Source organism: Centropristis striata, chromosome 7 (assembly GCF_030273125.1).
Source record: "Centropristis striata isolate RG_2023a ecotype Rhode Island chromosome 7, C.striata_1.0, whole genome shotgun sequence".
Lineage (NCBI taxonomy): Eukaryota > Metazoa > Chordata > Actinopteri > Perciformes > Serranidae > Centropristis > Centropristis striata.
The window spans coordinates 35,007,663-35,033,064 of record NC_081523.1 but is presented as its reverse complement, the minus strand read 5'-3'; the positions used below and the strand labels follow the sequence as shown (position 1 = coordinate 35,033,064).

Here is a 25,402-nt window from a genome sequence, read left to right as displayed (position 1 = left end):
TACTGAGTCTAAATTAGCCTCCCAATATTACTAATAGGTCATAATGAGCATTTATTAATATGATTTTGTCAGAATGCAGTGAGTGTAATTCAAGCTGGAAACCAAAGAAATGTCTCAGGAGATTTAGAATCGAAGGGAAACAGAATAAGACATGAAGTTGGCTAAATGTAGAGGTTAACCCTCTACATTAAATTGACCCACGAACATTAACAACCCTGACCCCACGTAACATCGTTAAGCACCGGGCCGTAGACTTCTGTCGGCTATGATGCTCATTTTAGTTGTTGAAAGGTTTTCTTTAATGCTCTATATAAGCTACACGTTTACAATTGTAGAATACAAATTGCTTTGGGCCTACACTAATGATGAATGAAGATTAAAATGTAAGGAATTAATTCATTTAATTCATTTATTCGCTTAATTTCATATAATTTTTTTGTCCCAGCCTCAGGGATCTGCAGACAGCCTGAAGAGCCTCATGTGGTGGAGCAGATCAGCTCATATATGGAAGGTTTTGTGCATTTTATGATGAAGCATGAAACTTACTCCGTGGTTTCTATAGACCATGAAGTTTAATTTCAGACGTGGAAGCATTTCAGATTTCTTTTTTGCAGGCATAAATGTGGTAAACATCAATTATCCAGGCATTAAATGAACAAGAAATTTAAGAAAACAAGGGTGGTTTAATAATTTTTTCCATGACTGTATATTAGACGTGTTGATGAAAATCAGGTAGTAGCTTGCAGTCCCTTTTTACAGGATTCAAAAAGTGATTTTATTCTCCACATTTTGACTTTTTTCACTGAGTGGAGAATTATTTTTTTCTCTCTTAACTGTCCCTGATCCTCTTCCACTCATCTGATTCATTTCTTTTGCTCTTTAGTGTCAAAACGTTGTTTAAACTCTCTAAATCTTCTTTGTTGCGCCCGTATTGTTTCAACATTACGACTTAAAGTTCATGAATGCACCAAAGCTTGAAGAACAATTTCCTAACTCGGGAAATTTGACGACCTGAGGAGCGCCTGAAGGCATCGTGATCGGTCGGTCAGCTGGAGATAATCTGGAGTCTTTTAGTGGAATTTGCATAAAATGTCTTTAAATTAGTAACTGTGTCCTTTACAGCCTCCATGAATTAATTATGACTTCTGAACTGATGATTGATCAATTAATAATTAGGCAGGTGCGTACAGGAAAAAAAAAACACCCAACCCTAAAAAAGTTCTAACAAAAGGTTTCTCAGCTGTTTCTTGTAGTGTTAGATGTCCTTAATAAAAACTAAAAGTTTACCAAAATCTGACCAATAGAAAGGTGTAATTTACAAGATGGGCCGGAAGCACCAACAACTAGGCAAAGCCATATGAGAAAGGAGAAATAATAATAATAATAAAATAATAATAATAGTAATTACTGAAGGTAAACTGTAAAGTGTCAGTGGTTCAAGGTGCACATGCAGGAAGGCTCACTGGAACTGCAGAGATCTTTGTGGTTGTAAATGTAATAAAAGATACGAGTGAAGCTAATAAAGTTTAATTAAATTTATACATGTTATTCATTTTTCAGAATATATGCACCATATATGACCTATATTCATGAGTTGGAAATGACATAAATACATGCCCAAAATGAACATATCTACTTGATCAAATAATCATTTAGTGATATTCTCAATAGTTTTAAATGATTCCTTGACCCAGAAAATGTAGATTTTAACACCAAGATTGACCTTCTGAGTGGCTTGGAAGATACATTGGTTCTCATAGACTTTATATGGCTGCCATCTCCGATCCACAATCTTGATGAAGTTGTCCATCAAAAATTGAAACTTATGGTGATAGAGAGCATGTGGAAAACATGTGGAGCTTTTGTCCGACGTGTCCCCTTTATTTAGCTCAGCCTCCTGACTAGAAGGAGTAATGGTCATTTTAAAGACCTGGAGGTTTTGAAAATGGGGCAATTCTTGGAGTCAGAAATTGGTGAACTTTTAGTATGTTTTCAAGTACATCTGATACTACTATAAACCACTGAGAAACCTTTTGGTAGAAGTTTTTTTAGGGTTAAACCATATTTGCACCTGGCTAAATATTTAATGTAGAAATGAACGACTTGTGAGGGGTTTTAATGTCGACACTGTCCCTTTGAGAAGATTCTGTTCTGACGACAGGAAGTCTGAGGATGAAGGAAAACGTGACAACAGCACAACATCTTCAGGTGTGTGTGTGTGTGTGTGTGTGTGTGTGTGTGTGTGTGTGTGTGTGTCACTCCTCCGTCTCTTCTTCTTCGCTGTAGTCGCTCAGAGGAAACTCGCGGCTCTCCTTCTGCGTGTTGTAGCTTTTCCTGTGCATCACACACTCCTGGTCGATGATGGCCTGCACACACACACACACACACACACACACACACACACACACAGAGTTGATGGCATGTGTGTAATCTGTGTGTAATTGAGAGTGTATTAAGTCAAAGTGTTTCCTCTGCAGCTTTGAAGGCAGCAGCTTCTGATCTGTGATCAGTCTAATCACTGTGTAATGACTTCACACACACACACACACACATGCACACACACACACACACACACACACACGCTTTGGCTTCGACTTCACAGAGACACACACACTTCCTGCTGCTCTGTCGGGACCTGCCGTGTGTGTGTGTGTGTGTGTTCAGGATGCTGCTGCAGCTGCTTTCACTCAGTCAGAGTTTATAAAGTTTGTGAAAAGTTTTTACACCATTTTTTGGGGAGAAATGTTTTTTTAGGTTCCTTCAACAACAAATACAGTCATGGAAAAAATGATTAGACCACCTTGTTTTCTTTAATTTCTAGTTCATTTTAAAGCCTGGTACAACTAAAGGTACAAATATAATAATAACAACAAAAACAGCTGATAAGAGTTTAATTTAAGTGCTGATATCTCGACATTTAACACGGTTTTCTAGATAATGATTATTTTGGTTATTATCAATAAAACCATGGAAAATGTCTAGATATCAGCTCCAACTCCAACGCTGCTCTGCTGGGGAACAGTTTACCTCAGATTCTTTGGTCATTTTGTGTCTTTTGTTGGCAATTTTGTGTTTTTTGGGTATTTTGTGTCTTTTTTGATAATGTTAACATCTATTTTTGGTCATTTTGTGTCTTCTTAGTCATTTTTACATCTACAGTCAAACATTCTTAATAATAACCAAAATCATTATCAAGAAAAACATGGAAAATGTCTAGATATCAGCTCTTAAATCAAACTCTTATGAGCTGTTTTTGTTCTTATCATTATATTTGTCCAAACCAGATATTAAAATAAACAAGAAACTGAAGAAAACAAGAGCCTAATAATTTTTTACATGACTGTATATTAAAGCGTCTAAGGGGAGACTGACTGTTGGAGGACAGGTCTCTTTAAACTGTGAGACGTCCCCAGAGGACAGTTAAAGGGACACAGGTGAGATTTAAGTCTTGATTCAGCTGCATTCTTGGTTTCAGGTTCTTGTCTCTAAATAGTTTCCACGTCTCATTACAGACGGATTCTCAGTTTATTCTGTTAATCAGCAGCTAAACAGGAGCATCAACACTTTCACACGTACATACATTTCTAGTAACCGGGCAGTATATTTGTTGCCTTTCTATTTGAATAGTATAGTATAGTATAGTATAGTATAGTATAGTAAGCCTCAATTTGAAAGAGTACTGAGTTGGCTGTGAGTGAAAACATCAATAGTGACACACACAATAGTGACACTTTCAGCAAAAAAATGTAAAAAGTGTGAAATTTTGCTGCATGGTTTGAATGGGAAAAAGTAGCGCCACCTGATGGACAAATATAAAAAATCATAATTGAAAGCCAGCTGTCCAAAATGAAATCTTAACATAAAGGGATGCATTAATTTATGTCCAGATAAATGTGGGATCAAAAATGTCATTTTCAATGGGGCATTTTGCTGCTAGGAGCAAATTAGTTGTTTTTTGCGTAGCTTAGCCATTTCAGGCTAATTTAAGGAACTAAGATGAAAATTCTAAACATTTTTAAAAATGAATATCCTTTGGAAAATTTGAGCTGAAAAATGTACTCAGGAGCACATAAGAGTTAAATCCTATATTTGTTCACATTTAGTCCAAGTGTCTCATTTAAAGTGAGCAGAATAACCTGTGAGCAGCTGCAGTGAACTCAGTTGTCACTGGATCACTGGATCACTGTGAGACTGAAGGAAACCCTATTATGAAGTTTCTCAGTGGAGTTCTGCAGTGTCTTTTTTCTATGATTTAGGTTTTCTTCAGTTTCACAGTCTTTTAATCATTTAATCTAGTGATATTCTCAATACTGGCTTGGCAGATATATTGGTTCTCATAGACTTTATATGGCTGCCATCTCCGATCAACAATCATGATGGAGTGGCTCCCATCAACAAATTGAAACTTAAGTGATGAAGAGCATGTGGAAAAAATTTGGTGCTTTTGTCCGGTGTATCCCCTTTATTTAGCTCAGCCTCCTGACTATAAATGGAGACACTTTGATTAAATGTGAACAAATATTTAAGATTTAAATCAACAGGGCTCATGTTGTCGCTCACAGTGAACTTTCTACTCTTTCAAATTGAGGCTTTCTGGATAAAACAAAGTTATTTACTATCATATTGAATTAGAAATGCAAACAAATGCCCGCATCATATACTGCCCGGTAACTCGTTTTCTTATTGGTCCACAGAGGTTTTTCTGGTGTTTTGGTGTCGTTTTTACCATCTTCTCCTCTCTGACGGCCGGGTTGCGCAGCAGGAAGCAGAGCGGAGCGTACAGGATGTTGATCACCCCGATGAACACCATGAGACACGGGAAGCCCACCGCCTGCACCAGAGCGCCCCCAGTGGACGGCCCTGGAACAACACACACACACACACACACACTGCTACATTTATAAAGTCACATTTACATTTTCATTAGATGAAAACCACATTTATATCCAATATATTTTTTCACCTTAATCTAAAGAACAAAACTTCATTATTTCACTTCCTGCTAATCTAAATGTATTTAATAATTTTTTAATAAAAACAAGAGTTTTTAAATAAGTTGTGTACTACTTTGACTGTCTGTGTGTAGCTTGTGTGTGTGTGTGTGTGTGTGTGTGTGTGTGGCCTGTATATGTGTGTGTGTGTGTGTGTGTGTGTGTGTGTGTGTATGTGTGTGTGTGTGTGTGTGTGTGTGTGTATGTGTGTGTGTGTGTGTGTGTGTGTGTGTATGTGTGTGTGTGTGTGTGTGTGTGTATATGTGTGTGTGTGTGTGTGTGTGTGTGTGTGTGTGAATATGTGTGTGTGTGTGTATGTGTGTGTGTATGTGTGTGTGTGTGTGTGTTTTACCGATAGCGAAGCCCATACACAGTGCCACGTCAGCGATGGCGTACACGCTGCCGTAGACGGAGGCGTGGCGGATGTCGACCAGGTAACCCATGATTGCCATCATGGAGGAGTCCACCATACCTACACACACACACACACATCACCACATTCAAGAATTAGTAACTATTTTCACTGTTAAAATAATTAAAAACAATAATTTGTCTGCCTCATTAAACTTACAAACACTGCTAATATTTTAGATTTAATGAGATAATGATTATTATTCATCATAATCACCTATAGCAAAGCCCAGACCTCCGTTTGGTCCAATCAGACCGTAGATACTGGTGGCAAAAGGAACCTGACACACACACACACACACACACACACACACACACACACACAGAAAAGAGACATACACAGACACACACAGTAACCGCTGTAACTACAGCATTGATGACATCATTGATTGATTGATTGATTATCGTTGTCGTACTTACACACAACAGACTGACGCCGACAATAAACATCCCCAACATGGAGCAGAGCCACCTGAAGACAGAGAGACACCATCAGACCTGTCTGTCTGTCTGTCTTTCTCTCCCTGTCTGTCTGTCTGTCTGTCTGTCTGTCTCTCTGTCTGTCTCTCTGTCTCACAGCTGCAGGTTTACCAGAAGTCTTCAGGTCTGAACAGGACTCAGGTTTTCCAGAATAGTTGATCTGTTAATCTGCTGATTAAACTTCTTCCTCTCAGAGTTCAACACACACACAAAAACACACACACACACACACACACACACACACACACACTCGCACACGCGCACACACACACACACACACACACACACACACACACACATACTGACCGTCCCATCTTATTGGCCAGAATTCCGAACAGGTTTGTTCCTATCAGGTAGGAGATGCTGGCGGGGAGGAACGCCATACCTGCAACACACACACACACACACACACACACACACACACACACACACACACACAGAGACACACACACACACCTGTTAGAGAGGGGAGAGAGGAACATGGAGCCAGGAGGAGGTACCAGGCGGTGGAACGTACCAAGTTGCCATTTTGGGGAGCACATGGTCTGCATCATCCAGATGGGCAGCGTGGGCTCCAGGATGGCCACGCCCATGTTGGCGAAACACAGAGAACCTGCAGACAGGAAGTGAGGTGTCAGAGGTTAACCTGTTACTGTTCTAATGTTTTTTTGGAGGGTGTAGCAAGCTCATTTTTTTAGGAGTACAGTGAAGATATCTGTGATATCATATGAAACTAGAAGGAATCTATAGAGCCCAAGCATGTAAGGATATCATGTTGGGAAGTTGTTGAAAAAACGCTGCAAAGTTAGGCTACTTTGGCGATTTTCTAAGCGGTCATGTGGCCTCTGACATCATGGTATCTGAATGAAAATAGGCTCTCTGTTCCCACAAGTCTCCTCTTTACATACATGACTACTTTATGCTATAACATGCAGTTCAGGCAAAAACAACATTGTTTTTCTCATGTTGTACAAATTTGCCATTTCCGCCTACTGTATGTGAATATTTGAGCATACTGTGGTCGCTAAACAGGCTTTTGAATTACATAAACTGGGTATCACTAGAAAGCTGAGACTCTTGTGGATCCAATGATTTTTCTTCATGTGGGATGATGTTAGTCATCAGTAGTAGCCAGTTCACTGTAGTGAGGGCATTTCTTGAGTCTCGACCTCAGTGTATAAAATGAGCTGCTGGGACCTCTAGGATAATTACAGCCTCATTAAATTTTACAACCACAAACTAGAGACCTAGAGCATTCAGAGGATGTGCAGGTATATTGACAATAAGGAGCAGTTTGTAGAACAGAAGTGCTGAAAATACAGAAATCTCCCAAAATCTCAGCATGGATACTTCTATGTTGTTCCAAAGGTCTTGACATATTGATGTTATATTCTGGAGATTTTTTCTGACCATTTTTATCCATTCTCAATATGATTAAAATTGCATTATTGAGCACCAAATGTGTGTAGCAAATGGTATCAAACCAAAAATTGCTGCAACAACTTATGGGACACAGTTGAACATGGACTGGACTTTAGACGGCCACCAATAATGTTATGACCCTTTATAAACCATAATAGGCTTCAATAAAAATAAATAAATAAATAAAGTCATTTTTATTAGATATTTTGACCAGAACAACTTGACACACAGTGCTGAGCTTCATCTCAGATTAATCTTCAGCTTCACAGCTTTCAGATGATGTCACCACTTCTATGTGGCATTTATTGGTGACCTGCTATCTCTGCTAGGGGGCGTGGCCTCACCTGCACTGATGAGGATGTATGGATCCTTTAACAGCGTCAGTAACGGCGTCCCCTCCACACTCTGAAACACACACATACACACACACACACACTGAGGCGGGTCGTCCCAGACCAGACCGGATCAGATGAGTTCTGGTTTTACAGCGGACTCACCCCAGGAGAGATCTTTGACGGCTGCAGGATGAACAGCTGCAGCGCTGCAACAAAGAAACACTTTGTCTGTTGAATCAGAATAAAATCATGCATAACCTTCATCTAAGCTTTTTTCACAGCAGCAGGTTTATTGTTCCCAGCCTTCGTTCCTCACAGGCATTCTCATGGGATGTGTCTTAACGCGTGCTATGGTGGCTGGGTTTAGGGATTCTTTATTCATTTTTTGTAGTGGGTGTGTGTTTGTGCTTGCACTTGTGGTACCGGACAGACCCAGTGAGGCATGGACTAATGTCCTACTTCTCCCTTAACCCAATAGCAATAGCTCTTAGCAGGCGAAGCTTATATAAAATAAAACATTAGTTACGTACTGTAACTCTATAAGTATAGGCTCAGCCCTCTAAGACCTGGGCCTCACTGGCTCCATAATGGCTGAAGAAAAAGCTATTTGTGAATCTGATTGTCCAGACTCTCCACAATTAATACGCATATGTTCCATACTACTGCACCTCGTCACTAATGTGTCTGTGTGGCATCCTCTGCTTTACGGGAGGCGTCTGTGGTGTGTTGAGGTTCTGTGACAAAGACAAAACTTTTTTTTTCTGACTTTTTTCTCATAAATCTACTACTTTTTTCGCGCAAATTTGCCACTTTAAATCTTGTAAATCTGTGACTTTTTTCTAGCAAATCTGCCACTTTAATCTTGTAAATTTGCGACCTTTTTTCTGAAAATATTACTCCCCTCCCCTGGGTCCGTTTTTTTTTTTTTTTTCATTCTCTGCCCTAATACGCCGTCGTAGCTCAGTGTGACGCCTCCTCAGTGTCCACAGACCATATTTATAAAAGAGACATCTGTAAAACTGCAAACAGGATCAATTAAAACATTAAAGGTCACTTGTTTTATAATAATAATAATAATAATAGACAGAGAGTTGGTACCTCCGTCGAATACAGCAAGGAAGGCGAGGATGAGGAAGGGAGCGCGCTTCCCCACAAACTCGTACATCACACTGCCGAATGGAGCTCCGACTGGAACACAACAACACAACAAACACAACAAACAGCTGAGTCTTTGATTCAAACTCACTGCCTTCAAACACAATTCAACAGATTTAGAAATCCTGCCGAGCAGTTCTTACTACAGTAAAAGTCCTGCATTCAAAAAGTCTCTTGACTCGGACTCTGTCTCCTAGTCCCTGACTTTGTCTCCTAGTCCCTGACTCAGTCTCCTAGTCCCTGACTTTGTCTCCTAGTCCCTGACTCAGTCTCCTAGTCCCTGACTTTGTCTCCTAGTCCCTGACTCAGTCTCCTAGTCCCTGACTTTGTCTCCTAGTCCCTGACTCAGTCTCCTAGTCCCTCACTTTGTCTCCTAGTCCCTGACTCTGTCTCCTAGTCCCTCACTTTGTCTCCTAGTCCCTGACTCTGTCTCCTAGTCCCTCACTCTGTCTCCTAGTCTCTGACTCTGTCTCCTAGTCCCTCACTCTGTCTCCTAGTCTCTGACTCTGTCTCCTAGTCCCTCACTCTGTCTCCTAGTCTCTGACTCTGTCTCCTAGTCCCTCACTTTGTCTCCTAGTCTCTGACTCTGTCTCCTAGTCCCTCACTCTGTCTCCTAGTCCCTCACTTTGTCTCCTAGTCCCCGACTGTCTCCTAGTCCCTGACTCTGTCTCCTAGTCCCTGACTCTGTCTCCTAGTCCCTGACTGTCTCCTAGTCCCTCCCTCTGTCTCCTAGTCCCTCACTCTGTCTCCTAGTTTCTGACTCTGTCTCCTAGTCCCTGACTGTCTCCTAGCCCCTCCCTCTGTCTCCTAGTCCCTCACTCTGTCTTCTAGTCCCTCACTTTGTCTCCTAGTCCCCGACTGTCTCCTAGTCCCTCCCTCTGTCTCCTAGTCCCTGTCTCTGTCTCCTAGTCCCTCACTCTGTCTCCTAGTCTCTGACTCTGTCTCCTAGTCCCTCACTCTGTCTCCTAGTTTCTGACTCTGTCTCCTAGTCCCTGACTCTGTCTCCTAGTCCTTCACTTTGTCTCCTAGTTCTTGACTGTCTCCTAGTTTCTGACTCTGACTTCACATATTTGTATGTTTATATTACATAGATAATGTTCGGGTCAATCTGACCCTGAACAGAAGAGGTGACTCATGTCAATCACTCAATGAAAGAAAAAATTTAAAAATGTAAATTTTCAATAACTCAATGTCATGTAAAACTATTGTATTTTATATATAGGTCTTTTCAATGTACATAAAAAAGTTTTAACAGGCATTTATGAAAAACGAATGAATTATCCTCATTGAACCTGATCTGTGAGAGGTAAAGAACACTATTGCACTAAATATTGATTGAGATGGTTAGTAATTGAGTTAATGATTAAATATAAACAATGTTTATTGGGATTTTTTGGTTTCTGAAACTTTAGATGATTAAACATTGACCCACGAACATTCATTACTGTTCCTGAGAAACGAACAGAACAGGAGGTTAAATGCACTATTTTATGTGTCGACTTTGTTTTTCTTTGGACATTTTCTAGCAGTGTTGTTGGAGGGAGACTGATTGAAAGTAATAAAACATAATAATGTATTTTTTAAATTATATTTGGCATTAATGATCTGAATCTGTAAAGTAAAAGATTATAAATTAAACATCTCACTTAGGACTCCCATAGCCAGTCCACCCAGAGCGATGCCCATGGCGATCCCTCGCTCCTCATCGTCTGTGTACACACTGGCCAACATGCCCAGACCTACACACACACACACACACACACACACACACACACACACACACACACAGTTAGCTGTGAGATAAGCGCCGTGTGTCCTGATGTTTGATGTGTCAGAGTTGCAGTGTCGACCTGCTACAGACGAGAAGGACGAGCCGATCCCCTGCAGAGAGCGAGCGAAGAACAACAGAGCGTACGTCCCTGAGAACGCAAACACTGACACACACACACACACACACACACACACACACACACACACACACAGTGAGTATGTAATGTGATATTACTGGCAGCTGAGACAGTTCTGGTTAAAATTGAGTGTATTTAACATTAAGTTTGGTGCTGAGATCAGACTGTAAAAACACTAAAGACATTAAACAAATGCATGAAATCTATTAAAAGATGTCTTTAATGACTCTGTGTGTGTGTGTGTGTGTGTGTGTGTGTGTGTGTGTGTGTCTGTCTGTCTTACTGATGGTTGACACAAACATGATGATGAAACCAGCGAACATTGGGATGTGATAACCGATCCTGCAGAGACAGACAAACATTATTTTCACATTTTCACATATTTTATGTAATGTGAAAACATTAATGGAAACACACCCACACACACACACACACACACACACACACACACACACACACACACACACACACACACACACAAACACACTCACACACACAGAACCTGATGATCTTTAATGCCCAGTCAGATACCTGTTGGTGAGCGGGCCGACAAAGGGGTTGATGAGCAGCTGGACGAGAGCTTTAGAGGCAAACAACAAACCAACACGAACATTTTCCTGCTCCAGGAAGGCGCTGTCCTGCAGACAGGTGGAGTCCTGCAGGAGAGAGAGCAGAAACACACCTGTACACACTGATCGACATCACCTGAGCCGTCACTGTCCAGTCTATGGTACGCATTATACTGCCAGTTAGGAAAAAATGTTTGGAGTGTTTTTTGTCTTAAAATAGACTAAATAAACATAATCTGAAGAAATTTTATTTTTAAAAAAATGGGGAAGTTTTTGGGGTCTGTTGCCTGTTGAAATGTGTGGAAATTATAAGCAAATAAGTCATGTAAAGTTCACTATAATGGTAGACTATGGCCTACAGGGTATAGTAATAGCCTGTAATATATCGTTGTTAAATTGTAAAGACCAAAACATAATTATGATGAATGGTATGCTTTTGAACATTATACATATATATACAGTATATATATATATATATATATATATATATATATATATATATATAAACACACACTACCAATATCTCATGCCATGCTGGTTCCATAATGGTTCATTGTTCCCTCGAGGCAACAGTTGCATTTTAACAAGTTTTACATTTATTTAATTAGAAAATAAATTGCATGAAACTATCGAAAATGAAGATTTACTCACCTATTAGTCACAATATTTTTTTTCCAGAGGGAAAAGGGCCAGGAAATTACATTTTGAATGCTTTTTTGTGGCGCAAAATGGCAAAGCTGTTTACTTTGGAAAAGTCTGCAAAAAAGGGTTTCAATATGGCCTCCTGGAGGTCTTGTGACAAATTAAAGCATTGATATTGGTTCCCTATACTCCTCCCTCTTTTTTAAAGTATTGCATCACTCAAAAAGATGCAATGTAGAAACTTGATAGGCCAAACACCGTACCATAGAGGGTTAACTCCACCTACTGTGGTCTCGTTGGGGTGCAGGTCTGTGGCCGGGCTGCTCTGGTCAGTGGACTCGGTGTTGGGGGTCGGTCCGGTCCGGGTCTCCTGCAGACTGAAGGTGGTGTTGTCGAACAGAGATACCAGACGAGACGGTGGGGAGCTCTGCTCTGACTGTGAACCGGGCTGGAGGAGCTGCGAGGGCTGGAGGTTTGACTCGGGGGAGGGCGACTGTGAGGGTGCCGTGCCCAGGCGTGGTGCACCGAGGCTGGGCAGAGGGAGCAGGGAGGGCTGGGCGGTCTGGGGCTCGGGACTGGGATGCTCCATGGCATAGAGGAACGTTGGGATGATCGGCACTGAGGAGAAAAGGGGACTGTTTCATTCATTCATTGGTTGTTTTTGAAGTCCCAGATACATGGTTAAAGCAAACGGTGTCACATTAATAATCTGATCTGGAGGAAGTTCATCAGCTCCTGCAGGAGCTGTGTCTGGGTGACTGCTGGTTCAGCACTAATGCATCAAAATAAAGAGATTTCTCTGTGATTTAATGAGAATAAACAGATCTAAAGGATGCTGAAATAACTCCAACATGATGCTGATGTGGAAACAGTCTGAATTGAAGCTTTGTAAGGTCTGTCTGAAGAGCGAAAGAACACTGCTGTTAAAATGATGATTTTCTCAATGGAGTCTGGTGCAGCAGAGCTCTTTTGTACAGGAGAATCTCAACACCTTGTGGTTCCTAATAATTCTTTCAAAACCATCCAAGACATTTTCTGAAAAGAACCCTGTAACTGCCCCATTTAAGCCCAAATAATCATTATATATTCATTTATTTTTGACACTTTATTCTCTTCAAGTTACGCTATCAGTTTATAGGAATCGTTTTATTCAAAGTACAAATCAAATCAGTTTTCTCAACAATAAGTATTAAATTACTGATTTCTGTCCAGAAAGCTTATGAAATTATTCACAAATGACTTCTCCAAAATATTGATTTTTACATCCAAATTAAGCTGATTATTGAATAACGATTGATTACTTGATCAAGAGGAGTAAAACTATTATGTTTAAAGCCAGAATGAGCCTTTAATGAGATATAAGTCATCAGAGGAGAAAAGAACAAAAGAAAAAGATAAAGATTTTATCTGAGAAGAGACTGAAAGAGACAAGTGTGACCTGAGACCGAACGCTTTAAAGTTCAAGGTCAGGAGGTTGTCTGTGTGTGTGTGTGTGTGTGTGTGTGTGTGTGTGTGTGTGTGTGTGTGTGTGTGTGTGTGTGTGTGTGTGTGTGTGTCCTCTGCAGCCTCTCCCCGCAGCTCTGAGTCTAACTGATGACGACAGTGTTGACCTGCAGGTTTTTTAATCTGCGTCACAGATCATCATGCAGGAACATTAGAGGACGATCTGTTACTGGACGAGTCTGCAGACGGAACCAATAAACACTCCAACGCTTTATTACCGCGAGGGAAATCTGACATGCCCACTTTATGCTGAAACCACACCGTGTTTCTCCTGCAGTAAAATGTGTTATTGTGTCCTCTTGTGTGTGAATCTTTGTGCATCCTGGGGTCCCTCAACAGTCTGAGAGCTGCATAAATCGGGTCTGACTGGAGAGCTGAGACTCTTGTGGATTCAATGAGCCCGATGTTCTTCATGTGTGATGATGTTAGAGAGTGAAACTTGAGCTCAGTGTATAAAATGAGCTGCTGTGACCTCTAGGATAATCACAGCCTCATGAAACTTTACAACCACAAACTAGAGACCTAGAGCATTCAGAGGATGGATGGCTGACACACTAGATTCACAATAAGCAGCAACACAACACAAGAGCTGACACACAATCACACAAAATACACAAATCTACTAAATGTCTCCTAGTCCCTCACTTTGTCTCCTAGTCCCTCACTTTGTCTCCTACTCTATGACTCTGTCTCCTAGTCTCTCATTTTGTCTCCTAGTCCCTCACTTTGTCTTCTAGTCCGTGACTCTGTCTCCTAGTCCCTCACTTTGTCTCCTAGTCTATGACTCTGTCTCCTAGTCCCTCATTTTGTCTTCTAGTCCGTGACTCTGTCTCCTAGTCTCTCACTCTGTCTCCTAGTCTCTCACTTTGTCTTCTAGTCTCTCACTCTGTCTCCTAGTCCCTCACTTTGTCTTCTAGTCTGTGACTCTGTTTCCTAGTCTCTGACTCCTAGTCTCTCACTCTGTCTCCTAGTCCCTCACTTTGTCTTCTAGTCTGTGACTCTGTCTCCTAGTCTCTCACTTTGTCTCCTAGTCCCTCACTTTGTCTTCTAGTCCGTGACTCTGTTTCCTAGTCTCTGACTCCTAGTCCCTGACTCTGTCTCCTAGTCCCTCATTTTGACTATGTCTTGCCATACAATCACACAAAATACAGAACTCTATTAAATATCAAAAGTTTCGGAAACCAGATCACAGCGGGATTTTTCTCTGCTGGTCTCCAGGTCTTGGAGTCTGAATGAGGGAGTTTAAATATTTGTATCAATTCTCAAAAATGCTTAATTGAGCATTAAATGTGTGATGGCAGGGACCCAAAAATTGCTGCAACAACATATTTGAGCATGAAAATGGACTTCAGAAAGCTGAACATTGATAATAATTTTAATCAATTAATAAATAAATTGATTAATTAATTGGAAGCTGTGGTACTCACCGACCACAGTCAGCAGCATGTTGTCGAGCAGCAGAGCGACACACACCACCACCAGGACGAGTCTGGGAGAACCTCGACTCTGACGGAGCCACGGCATGTCTGCACACACACACACACACACACACATTAAAACATTTAACATTGCTCGTCACCTGTAAATAAATGTAATAAAGCAGCAAGTAAACATGAATATTTGGCTTTAAAAATAAATAAATCTACTTTACAGATGTTCTATGAAGAATGAAATATTCAACATGTTTGTCAGAGAAACAAACAAACAAACAAACAAACAGTCTTTAGGTTGTTATTCTGCTTCATAATGTTTCATAAAGAGACTGAGAGGTGCTTCATATCACGTCTGATCTTTAATAAAACAACAAGACGCTCTGTTATTGTCAAACACTCCAGATATTAGTGTGAGCCGCCAGCGCTGGTCTGTGTGGAGGCTCCCAGGCTTTATGCTAAGCTAAGCTAACGACATGCTGAGATTGATGACAGGCTCCTATCTCTGTGTTCATCCATCGTCCTGCCTTAGTGGTTGTTTCTGAGCTTGTTGGAACATGTTTCATCTGACTTCGTGCTGACGGAGCAGAGAATCTGGTTTGGTGGTTAAATGGTCCAAACATTTGACGTTTGAACCCCAAAAATTCCAGCAGGGGGCACTGATGGCAGCTGCAGACGCATTTGGGTTCATTCATTTTAATACAGAATGAGAAAATTTCTCACTTGATTTATTACCTGAGAAATGTTTATTAGGACAACACTATGGTCTCAATCACTAGTAAAAAATCTTCTTCAAGACAATTTGATTTTAATAGATCAAATAATGGCCCCAGTTAGAAGGAAAAAAAACAACGTATGATTTGGGGCGTGGCTACCTTTGATTGACAGGTCACTAACAAGACCAGCCATCATCAGGAGAGAAGAAAACCAATGCGTATCCATGGCAACGTGTCAATAAAGTTATATATATAGATAAAAGGTGTTTACCGGTTTGGTCTCATAACTTTGACCCTTTCACAGGTCAGGTCAGGTTGAATTAGCCAAACAGTCAAGTGAATTACAAAAGTTTCTGTAAGCTAACGTTATCTTGCTAATAGCGGCTAAAGCTAAGAGGTGCAATACAAACAAAACAATGAAAGTAATACAGTAACAACTTTAGCTAGAATACACTGTCAAGTAAATTACAAACTTACGTTAGCCAACGCTATCTTGCTGATGCTTGCTAACACTAACATGTACAATACAAACAAAACAATTAAGCAATACAATAACCACGTTAGCTAAAATTAGCTGGTAATTAACCAAACAGTCGAGTAAATTACAAAGTTCCTGTTAACTAACATCATCTTGTCAATCCAGCTAATGCCAGTTTGTACAATAGAAATAAAACAATTAAACTATAAAATAACCACATTAGCTAAAGTTAGCAAAGACTTTCAATAAATTACATTAGTTTGCGTTAGCCAAAGTTATCTTCCTAATGCTATTGCTAATGCTAATGGATAGAATGGGAGTTAAACTTTAAGTGGCTTGTTCAGCCGTTATATTTCTGATAAACTAAAACTGGCTGGTTATCTCAAAGCTCTGATTCCTCTTCATGATGTAACTCGCCAACTTGGCCATTAAGCTAGCAGGCTAACGCACTGTGCTAGTGCTTTCTTCTTCAACATGGTAAACGTAACTGTAATCCAGTTGCTGTATTTGTTATTTATTTATTTATTCATTGGTTACCAGAAGATTATTTCATGCCAGTGTGGGACAAATATATTCCTGGTCTCTGCCTTGAACTCAATCTGTTATACTTCCTGTCACCACTGTTGTTTTTAAACCGACATAAATATATTTTAAAACATACATTTTACATTTTAATAGCTATTAAAACCAACGATGATATTATTCTATTTAAAGCTCAGAGACGTTTTTGCTTCGACAGGAAGTGGTACAGATCGGGTTAGGGATCAGGCAGGCACTTCCTGTCAGGACGAACTGTAATAAGTTCAGTGATTCTCTGACTTTTCATATGTGTCCCATAATTTTATTTATGACTTAACACCTGCAGAAGTAAAGACACAACATAAACAATATATTTAGCATGTTAGCATGTAGCTCAAAGCTGAGCTACATGCTAACATGTCGTTTAAAATAATCATCATGATCATTTTCTCATTTTAAAGGATATAATTTAAAGTAAGCCCAGTCGGACCCGATGGATCTGATGACACAAGTATATTTATTTAGTGCGAATAAGGAACCATGAATAAAAATGTTGTTTATATTTTCCTCGTTAGTGTGAACGTGACTGTTTACCGTCCGTCTGCTCTGACTGCTGATTGGTTTAGAGGCTCTTTCCTCCCTCAGTAACACAGTTATCTCTCTCTCTCTCTCTCTCACACACACACACACACACACACACACACACACACACCTCCCTTTATTCTCTTATCTCTGTGCATCTCGTTCGTCTGTCTCTCTCCTGTTTGATGGAAAATTGATCTGAAATGTAATTTTGTCTCTGTAGCTTCAGAAAAAAAAGCTGCAGAACATCATGAAGTCTGCAGATCATTCTCCGTTTATATTCAATAATATTTATATCAAAAATATTTTTTTCCAGATCTATTTTGTCTTTCACTTGTTGATTAAATGATAACATGATAAAATAAACACAGAGTGCTGCAGAATGAACAGCAACGATAAATACATGAGCTGAAGTGACCTATTATGAATAAATATATATATAAATATAAATAAGTTTATCCGTCAAACAGACACGTTTTTAAAAAATATATAATATAATCCATTACAAATAATATATTCATAATATCTACTGTACAGAATAAAATGTATATATAAAGCTAAACTGAAAGTCTAAGAGAGATTAATAAATCTAAAGAAAATTATAATAATTCAAAACTATAAGAACTATAAAGAAATACATTTAAAAGAGAAAAAAAATATATACAATAGGATTTATTTTTAAGGTGAAACTGTGAAAGTGACATTTTACTGTCTGGAAAATTTCAAAATATATTAATATAATAGAACAAATTATATTAAAAATTCTTAAATATATAAATTAAATGTATCATAACTTCAGGGAAATAAAAGCTCAGTTGAAACAAAACAGCATTTAATGGTACAGATAATTTGCAAAAGAAAAAACAAGCAAATCCAAATTTAATTAAATATTCTCATATAAATATAAATTGAAGGAAAAAAGCTCAATTGAAACATATTTATCACATAAAATCTCAGAATAAAACACATATATTTATTTTTTAAAAACTACAATCTAAAGGAAAAAAATAAAGTTAAAGTTAAAAAAAATAAACATTTAGGAGAAAATAAAAAAGATAATTTGCAACAGAAAAAAAATGGAAAATTGAAATTAAATTAAATATACTCATAAATAGATAATTAAATACACAATTATATAAAAGCTGTAAAAGCTCAACTGATACAAAATATTTTAGAAAACAAAAGCCTTAATAAACCTCACCAAATATAAGATTTAAAATCCAAAGAAAAAATACAATTTAAAGGAAAAGTTCTACTAATAAATACATTTTTAAATTAAAAAGTGGTTCAGTGGTTTGATTGACAGACGGACAGAGACGGACAGGTGATCCTACCTGGACGACTGGAGCTCTTCTTCTTCTTCTGGTTCCTTCAGCTGCCGCACTGACTTATACTGACCCGAGGGAGGAGGGTCCTCTTTATTCTGATAGAAACAGACAATATGGACACACACACACACACACACAGGTCAGAGGGTGTATCATTTGCGTTGCTGGTGTGTGTGTGTGTGTGTGTGTGTGTGTGTGTGTGTGTGTGTGTGTCAGTAATTGTGAGCATCTGCTGTCCTTTTATTGAAGCCTGGAACAACCTGCAGGCTGGAGACCTTATCACACACACACATCTACACACACACTGTGCAGGTCTGTTTACACTGCAGGTCTGTGTGTGTGTGAGTGAGATGTATGTTTGTCCTCACACATGAAGTTGCTGCAACATGTGAGCTCAAACAATCCACAAAACAAACAGAAAGTTCATAAATTAAAGGTTACATTTGATATTTGTTTCTTTGTGTGCGTGTGTGCGTGTGTGTGTGTGTGTGTGTGTGTGTGTGTGAAACCAGCCGCCTGTCTTCACGTCACCGCTCATCATTTTTCCGAAACCATCCATCAGCTGTTAGACCTCCTCCTCCAGGCAGCTGCAGGATTCAGATCATAATGTTGGTCTGAAACCCGCAGCAAATAAACACAAACAATCCATTTGCAGCAAATAAACAACAGTATGTTTCATGCTTTCTCTTGATTTGCTGATGTTCGTTTTAAACTGCCGGTATTACAGCTAATAGAATACTGATTTGAAAATGTCTCTTGCTAACCTGTTTATCCAAGATAATAGGCCTAAAAAGAATTATTTTTTGAAGTGAGCAAAACAAAATATATTTGATGTATCCTTCATTATGGGACAGTTTCAGATCTAAATCCACTTCATGATTATAGGCGTGTTTCCATCTGGTACTTCTCCCTCTAGTGAGCTATGGGTGTAGCTTGGCAGAGAGGATCCGCTCAACTTCACCAGTTAGCGGTTCAGAAAGTACCTGCCTCGGGTCGGTACTTTCTAGAGTGTCTAGAGGGTCTGAATAGTCTAAATATAGAGACAAAGAGTCTCTCGAGGGTCTGAATAGTCTCTGACATAAATAGTCTCTAGAGGGTCTGAATAGTCTAAATATAGAGACAAATAGTCTCTAGAGGGTCTGAATAGTCTATATATAGAAACAAATAGTCTCTAGAGGGTCTGAATAGTCTAAATATAGAGACAAATAGTCTCTATATTTAGACTATTCAGACCCTCTAGAGACAAAGAGTCTCTAGAGGGTCTGAATAGTCTAAATATAGAGACAAAGAGTCTCTCGAGGGTCTGAATAGTCTAAATATAAAGACAAATAGTCTCTAGAGGGTCTGAATAGTCTATATATAGAGACAGTCACTAAGTTGGCAGCACTGCTCGCCGTGTCGGTCTGTTGTCACATTAACTCCGTTGGTTACCTGTATGGAAACAGAGGCCGAGGGGAACTAACTAGTGGGCAGAGCCAAAACACTCAGAAAGTACTCAAGGGAAACACGCCTATAATGGCCAAACAGTTCGATTTTGTCAGACCACAGCACACCTCTCCAAAAATTAAGGTCTTTGTCCCTGTGTGCATTTGCAAACTGTAATCTGGCTGTTCTATGTTTCTTTTGGAGTAATGGCTTCTTCCTGGCAGAGTGGCCTTTCAGCCCATGTCTCAGGACTCGTTTCACTGGATAATGACACACTCTTACCAGCTTCAGCCAGCATCTTCACAAGGTCTTTTGCTTTTGTTCTTCGGTTGATATGCACATTTTGGACCAAAGCATCTCTCTGTTCATCTCTGGGACACAGAGCCCGTCTCCTTCCTGAGCGGTATGATGGCTGGACATTCCCATGGTGTTTGTACTTGGGTATAATTATTTGAACAGATGAATGTGGCACCTTCAGGCATCTGGAAATATCACCCATGGATGAACCAGACTTGTGCAAGTCCACAATTCTCTTCCTGATATCTTGGCTGATTTCTTTTGACTTTCCCATGATGTCACACAAAGAAGCAGTGTGTTTCAGGTGCGCCTTAAAATACATCCACAGGTGTGTCTCTAATTAACTCAAATGTTGTCAATGAACCTATCAGAAGCTTCCAAAGACATGACATCATCATCTGGGCTTAAAGGTATGGTAATCTTAGTGTATGTAAACGTCTGACTTTGAAGAAAGTAATAAAAACATTGTCTAAAAAAATCCTCTCATCATTCTGGCATTTAGCAAATAGAAATAATTTTGGTAATCCTAATTGATCTAAAACAGGAAAAGTTTAATCTTATTTCATGTCAGACAGTGTGTATGTAAACTTCTGGTTTCAACTGTACATTTCTGTAATTAATTATTTGATTAATGCCTTTTTAATATTTTTTTGTATGGTTGTGAGCATTCATTTATTTATGTGTTTTAGATTTTTGGAGCTGGACAGTCTCATAACTATTTGTTTGACTGGATCCAGAGGACACGATATAAAACTGTCCTCGTGTCTCCAGGACAGCCGTGTGATTGGCCAAGACACATGTCAATCAAACAAACACACCTGGACGTTTATTGGAAGAACGATTGTTGGATTTGTGTTCAGAGACGTCACATCCAACTGTTAATCAGCTTTAATCACCTGTAAACACTCACACATCCGCCATCAGCCAGCACACACACACACACACACACAGACACACACACGCACACACACACACACACACAGGCTCACCTGTCTCCAGGTGTGTTTTCATCTCTGCGGTGTCACGTATCAAACCGGCCGCCTGCGGGGCTTCCAGGAAGGAAGCGAGGCGGCGCTGTCTCCTCCGACTGATGCGGTCGAGTTCAAACAACCTGCAAACTTCTGAGGGATCGGGGGGGAGGGAGGGGGGGGGGGAGGGGGAGGATATAAAACACACACACCTGAGCCGACTCACTCACACCATCCACAGACCCTCAAGACTATTCTAAAGCAGCAGGAGTATTTATTATCATAAGGAGCTTATTTTACTCATAAAAAGGTTGTAAATTATTCTGTTTTCTATTTTTCTTCTATTTTCTATCCACTAACTGTTTTAAAGCAGCAGGATTTTTATTTTGGTATTTTAGGAGCTTATAAATATTAATATTTTTTGTTCTCAAACTATTTTAGAGCAGCAGGATTTTTTTTAATATAAAAAATTCTTCTATTTTACATTTTTCTTCTACTATTTTTTATTATAAGGAGCCTATAAATTCCTCTAATAACCACAGTTTCCTTTAAAGTAAAATCCTTTTAAAGCTGTAAACGTTTAGAGCTTTAGCCTGGTGGAGTCAGAGCGAGAGCAGCAGCTGAGCGGCTGCAGTGATTATTGATTACTGATCAAGGACCGATCGGTCGGTGGCAGGATGTGGCCGTGTCGTGGTGGCGTACTGAGCGGCGTGCTGAGCAGCGTGCTGTGCGTGTCTCTGGTCGCAGGTCTGGCTCTGGACTCGAACACCATCAGGTCGTCTAAAGAGACGCAGCAGAGCGCCGAGCTGCCGGTGAGACGCAATATTATTATTATTATTATTATTATTGTTTATTCTGAAGATTCATTAAATAAGTCTTGGTTTCAGATCATATTTTCCCTAATGTTTTAAAATATTTCTTCTTATTCTTAATGGTTAATAATTGTGTATTTCTCCTGGTTTATATGCTTGTTTACTATTATTTGATTGAAAATACATGTTTATGTGTTTATTTGACTTCAGTTTGTTAGTAAGAATAATGATGATGATAATAATAATAACAATTATAACAATAGTAATAATAATTTCGATTTGTAAAGCTACTTCAAAACACTTTACATTATAAAAACAAAAGCAATAGATTGTTGCGATTTTTAGGTTATTATTAGATAAAGTCTCATTTATTTAATTTAAATATAATATTTCAGAATTTTTTTTACGTTATATAAAATATAATTGGCTTATGTAAATAATCAGTTGAATGGAAGTAAATGTAATTGTGTCCTTCAGTTTAAAGTAGATTTACTATCGTTAATTTTTACTCTTCAGTGTTTATCCGACATGAATTATAATACATGATAATGTGGAGAATAAAGTTTCTAACAATTAATTAACAATTAATCTGACAAAATACTCAAACTCAAGTCTAAAAATGAATTCCAGTCGTCTCAAGATAATTAGAATGAAAAATATCTGTGACACAAGATTATGTTCATTTTTACATGTTTTTTACCCTTTTTTGTGGAAGTCTGGAAACTTTTACAGTAAAAACAGTAACAGTAAAAAAAAAAAAATTATTATTGACAGATAATCCTTGAAATTCAATTTCTCCAATCAACAATTTTAAAAAAAGGGTAATAAAATAATTCATGTCTGAAATGTCTCATTATTAAAAACTAGTATATAAATGGTAATTATCAGCTGACTTTGATTATTAACTTGTTTAAAAAAGATATATTTTTTTATTATTTCATTAAATTGTCTTATTAATAACAATAATATGGATTACTGATCTGTGACATCATCTGAAACATCACTCTGACCTTCTCCATCAGGACCGTTCCCATGGCGACCAGGTGGATCGTCCAGTCCGGCGCCGGACGGAGTCGACGTCCAACTCCAACCGGAGACAGACGGCTGAGTGTCCCTCAGAGGACTGCAGCGTCCCGCAGGTCAGCAAACCTTATTATAAATATTAGAGAAGTGATTAACAGCTTCATAATAAGACAAGAAAAATAATAAAAACAACATTAAAAGCAATTACAATAAAATAGATTTAAAGTTATGACTAAAAAATTAAATACAATATTAAGTATAAAATATATATGCATATAAACTTAAAGATGAAAGCTTGACTAAAAAAACTGAAAACATGAATGAAAATACAAAAAATTAAAATTGACATAAAAACATATAATTTGACAAAAATAATAATAATTAGTAGCAGCAGTATGAAGACTTAAAATTACACAATAATAATGAATAATGAAAAAAATAATAATCGCATAATACACTATTTAATCATTCTAAATAATAACATAATATAAATATAATAATGTAATACAAATAATAATATAAAAATGAATTGTTTATAAATCCATCTACTATTTGTACTTTAGTATTTATATTTTATGTCATTTTATATTTTAACTCCACTACATTCATTTTACAACTTTAGTTTAATTCATATTTTTTATAACAAATTAATATTTTTTGTCATTTTTTAAAGCAAAACATTTTTTGATCAAGTAGTAATAATTATAATTATATTATACTATTTATTTATTTTTCTCTGTGATACATGTGTAAAATGTGGCCAATTAATTTTAAATAATAGTTAGTAGATAGTTATGAGCTGAATTTGTATAAACTGTTTAATCTTGACTGATTTTAATGTTTTATGTGTCCGATGATGTTTCAGACGGGCAGCTGCAGCAACAGAGCTCAGAGGAGACAGTCCTCACAGGACAGACAGGTGGACAGACAGGTGGACAGACAGGTGGACAGACAGGTGGAGACAGAGACAGACACACAGATCAACTCTGACGGCTTCAATAGGACAAAAGGTGAGAGACTGAAGACGAATTAATAAAGAAACAGTTTAAAAATCATTGTAGACCAGCAGAGAGACTCGTTTCTGCCACTGAAAGGAAAAAGTTAAAGAAGAAACTTTCTGAAAATAAAAAATATTTCTAGATACAAAGAATATATTTTAAATCACAGATAGTGATGGATAGATGTTTTTTTTTTAACTCTTTTTACACCCTCCTCTCTGTGTCCTCGTGTTTCACTGCAACATATAAAATCTCTATAAATCTGTAACTCCTGCAGTTCTGTGAAATGAGCACAATCAGAACAACTCAAACATGTCTTTGTGCAGAATAACAGAATGACAGAAATCAGAAAAAAGTCGAATTTCGCTGATAAATTATATGTTAGAAATTGGAATTTATATATTAACTATTTTGCAAGTGTCATAAAAAAATTACCAAAAAGTCACAAAATTACCCAGATGAAGACGTAAAATGACTTCTCAGTATTGTCATGTTTCCAGCCTCTCCCGTCCTCTCCTCTCTGCTCTGTGTAAACAGCCTCTCCTGTCCTCTCCTCTCTGCTCTGTGTAAACAGCCTCTCCTGTCCTCTCCTCTCTGCTCTGTGTAAACAGCCTCTCCTGTCCTCTCCTCTCTGCTCTGTGTAAACAGCCTCTCCTGTCCTCTCCTCTCTGCTCTGTGTAAACAGCCTCTCCTGTCCTCTCCTCTCTGCTCTGTGTAAACAGCCCCTCCTGTCCTCTCCTCTCTGCTCTGTGTAAACAGATTTTCAGTGACTGTTCGTCTCAGCAGAATCAAGCATGTCTTCACAGTGTAAAAACGTTTTATGATCCATTCAGGGACCATCGGAAAGTTCAAACTCTGTCAATAACGGCTGTTTTTAAATGTTGGCGATAAAGAGAACACAGGTTTTATCTCACCGTTGTGTTCAGAGGGTTACCTGTCTTGTCTCCTGCAGCCCTGGAGATGGCGAGCTGCGTGCGGTCCGGTGACTGTGCGGCGGGCCTGTGCTGCGTGCGCTACCTGACGGGTAAACGGTGTCAGAGGATCCCCGGCGAGGGCGAGGCCTGCCTGCTGCGAGGCTCCTCCAAGCTGCGGAGGAAGCTGGGCCGCTGTGACTGCGAGGCGGGGCTCAGCTGCACCGCCGTCAGCCGGGCGGAGGCCGGCGGGAAGGCCAAAGGTCAGGGCGTGTGTCAGCCCCGCGGGACACCGGCGCCCAGGAAAACACGGCATTCTGGGAAGAAGAGGAGGACAGCGGAGACGAGCTGCTGACACTTTCTGTATGAACACATTTAATTTAAATCAGTTTGTAGGACAAGACGAACTTTTTCCTCGGCGAGTCGCAGAAGGACAAACCAGTGAAATATTCTCTCTATTGTTGTTGTTTTAGCCAATAAAAGTCACTTTAGTATAAAAT

General features: G+C 39.0%; 1 protein-coding gene across 2 annotated transcripts; it reads right to left on the bottom strand.

Moving 5' to 3' along the window:
- Positions 1-2,255: 2,255 nt before the first annotated feature.
- On the bottom strand, positions 2,256-17,298 carry LOC131975520 (chromaffin granule amine transporter). 2 transcript variants are annotated; one of them, XM_059338250.1, is made up of 17 exons: positions 17,271-17,298; positions 14,843-14,941; positions 12,190-12,530; positions 11,233-11,357; positions 10,985-11,043; positions 10,645-10,728; positions 10,441-10,533; positions 8,738-8,827; positions 7,802-7,845; positions 7,649-7,709; positions 6,400-6,495; positions 6,189-6,267; positions 5,823-5,874; positions 5,620-5,683; positions 5,344-5,463; positions 4,727-4,860; positions 2,256-2,366 (listed from the first exon to the last, which is right to left on the bottom strand). In XM_059338250.1, the coding sequence occupies exons 1-17, from the start codon at positions 17,296-17,298 to the stop codon at positions 2,256-2,258; spliced, it is 1,680 nt and encodes a 559-aa protein (XP_059194233.1). The 2 variants fall into 2 exon arrangements, with proteins under 2 accessions (XP_059194233.1, XP_059194234.1); XM_059338251.1 differs by lacking the exon at positions 17,271-17,298 and having other exon boundaries at positions 12,229-12,337; positions 12,392-12,530; positions 14,843-14,939.
- Positions 17,299-25,402: the final 8,104 nt, after the last annotated feature.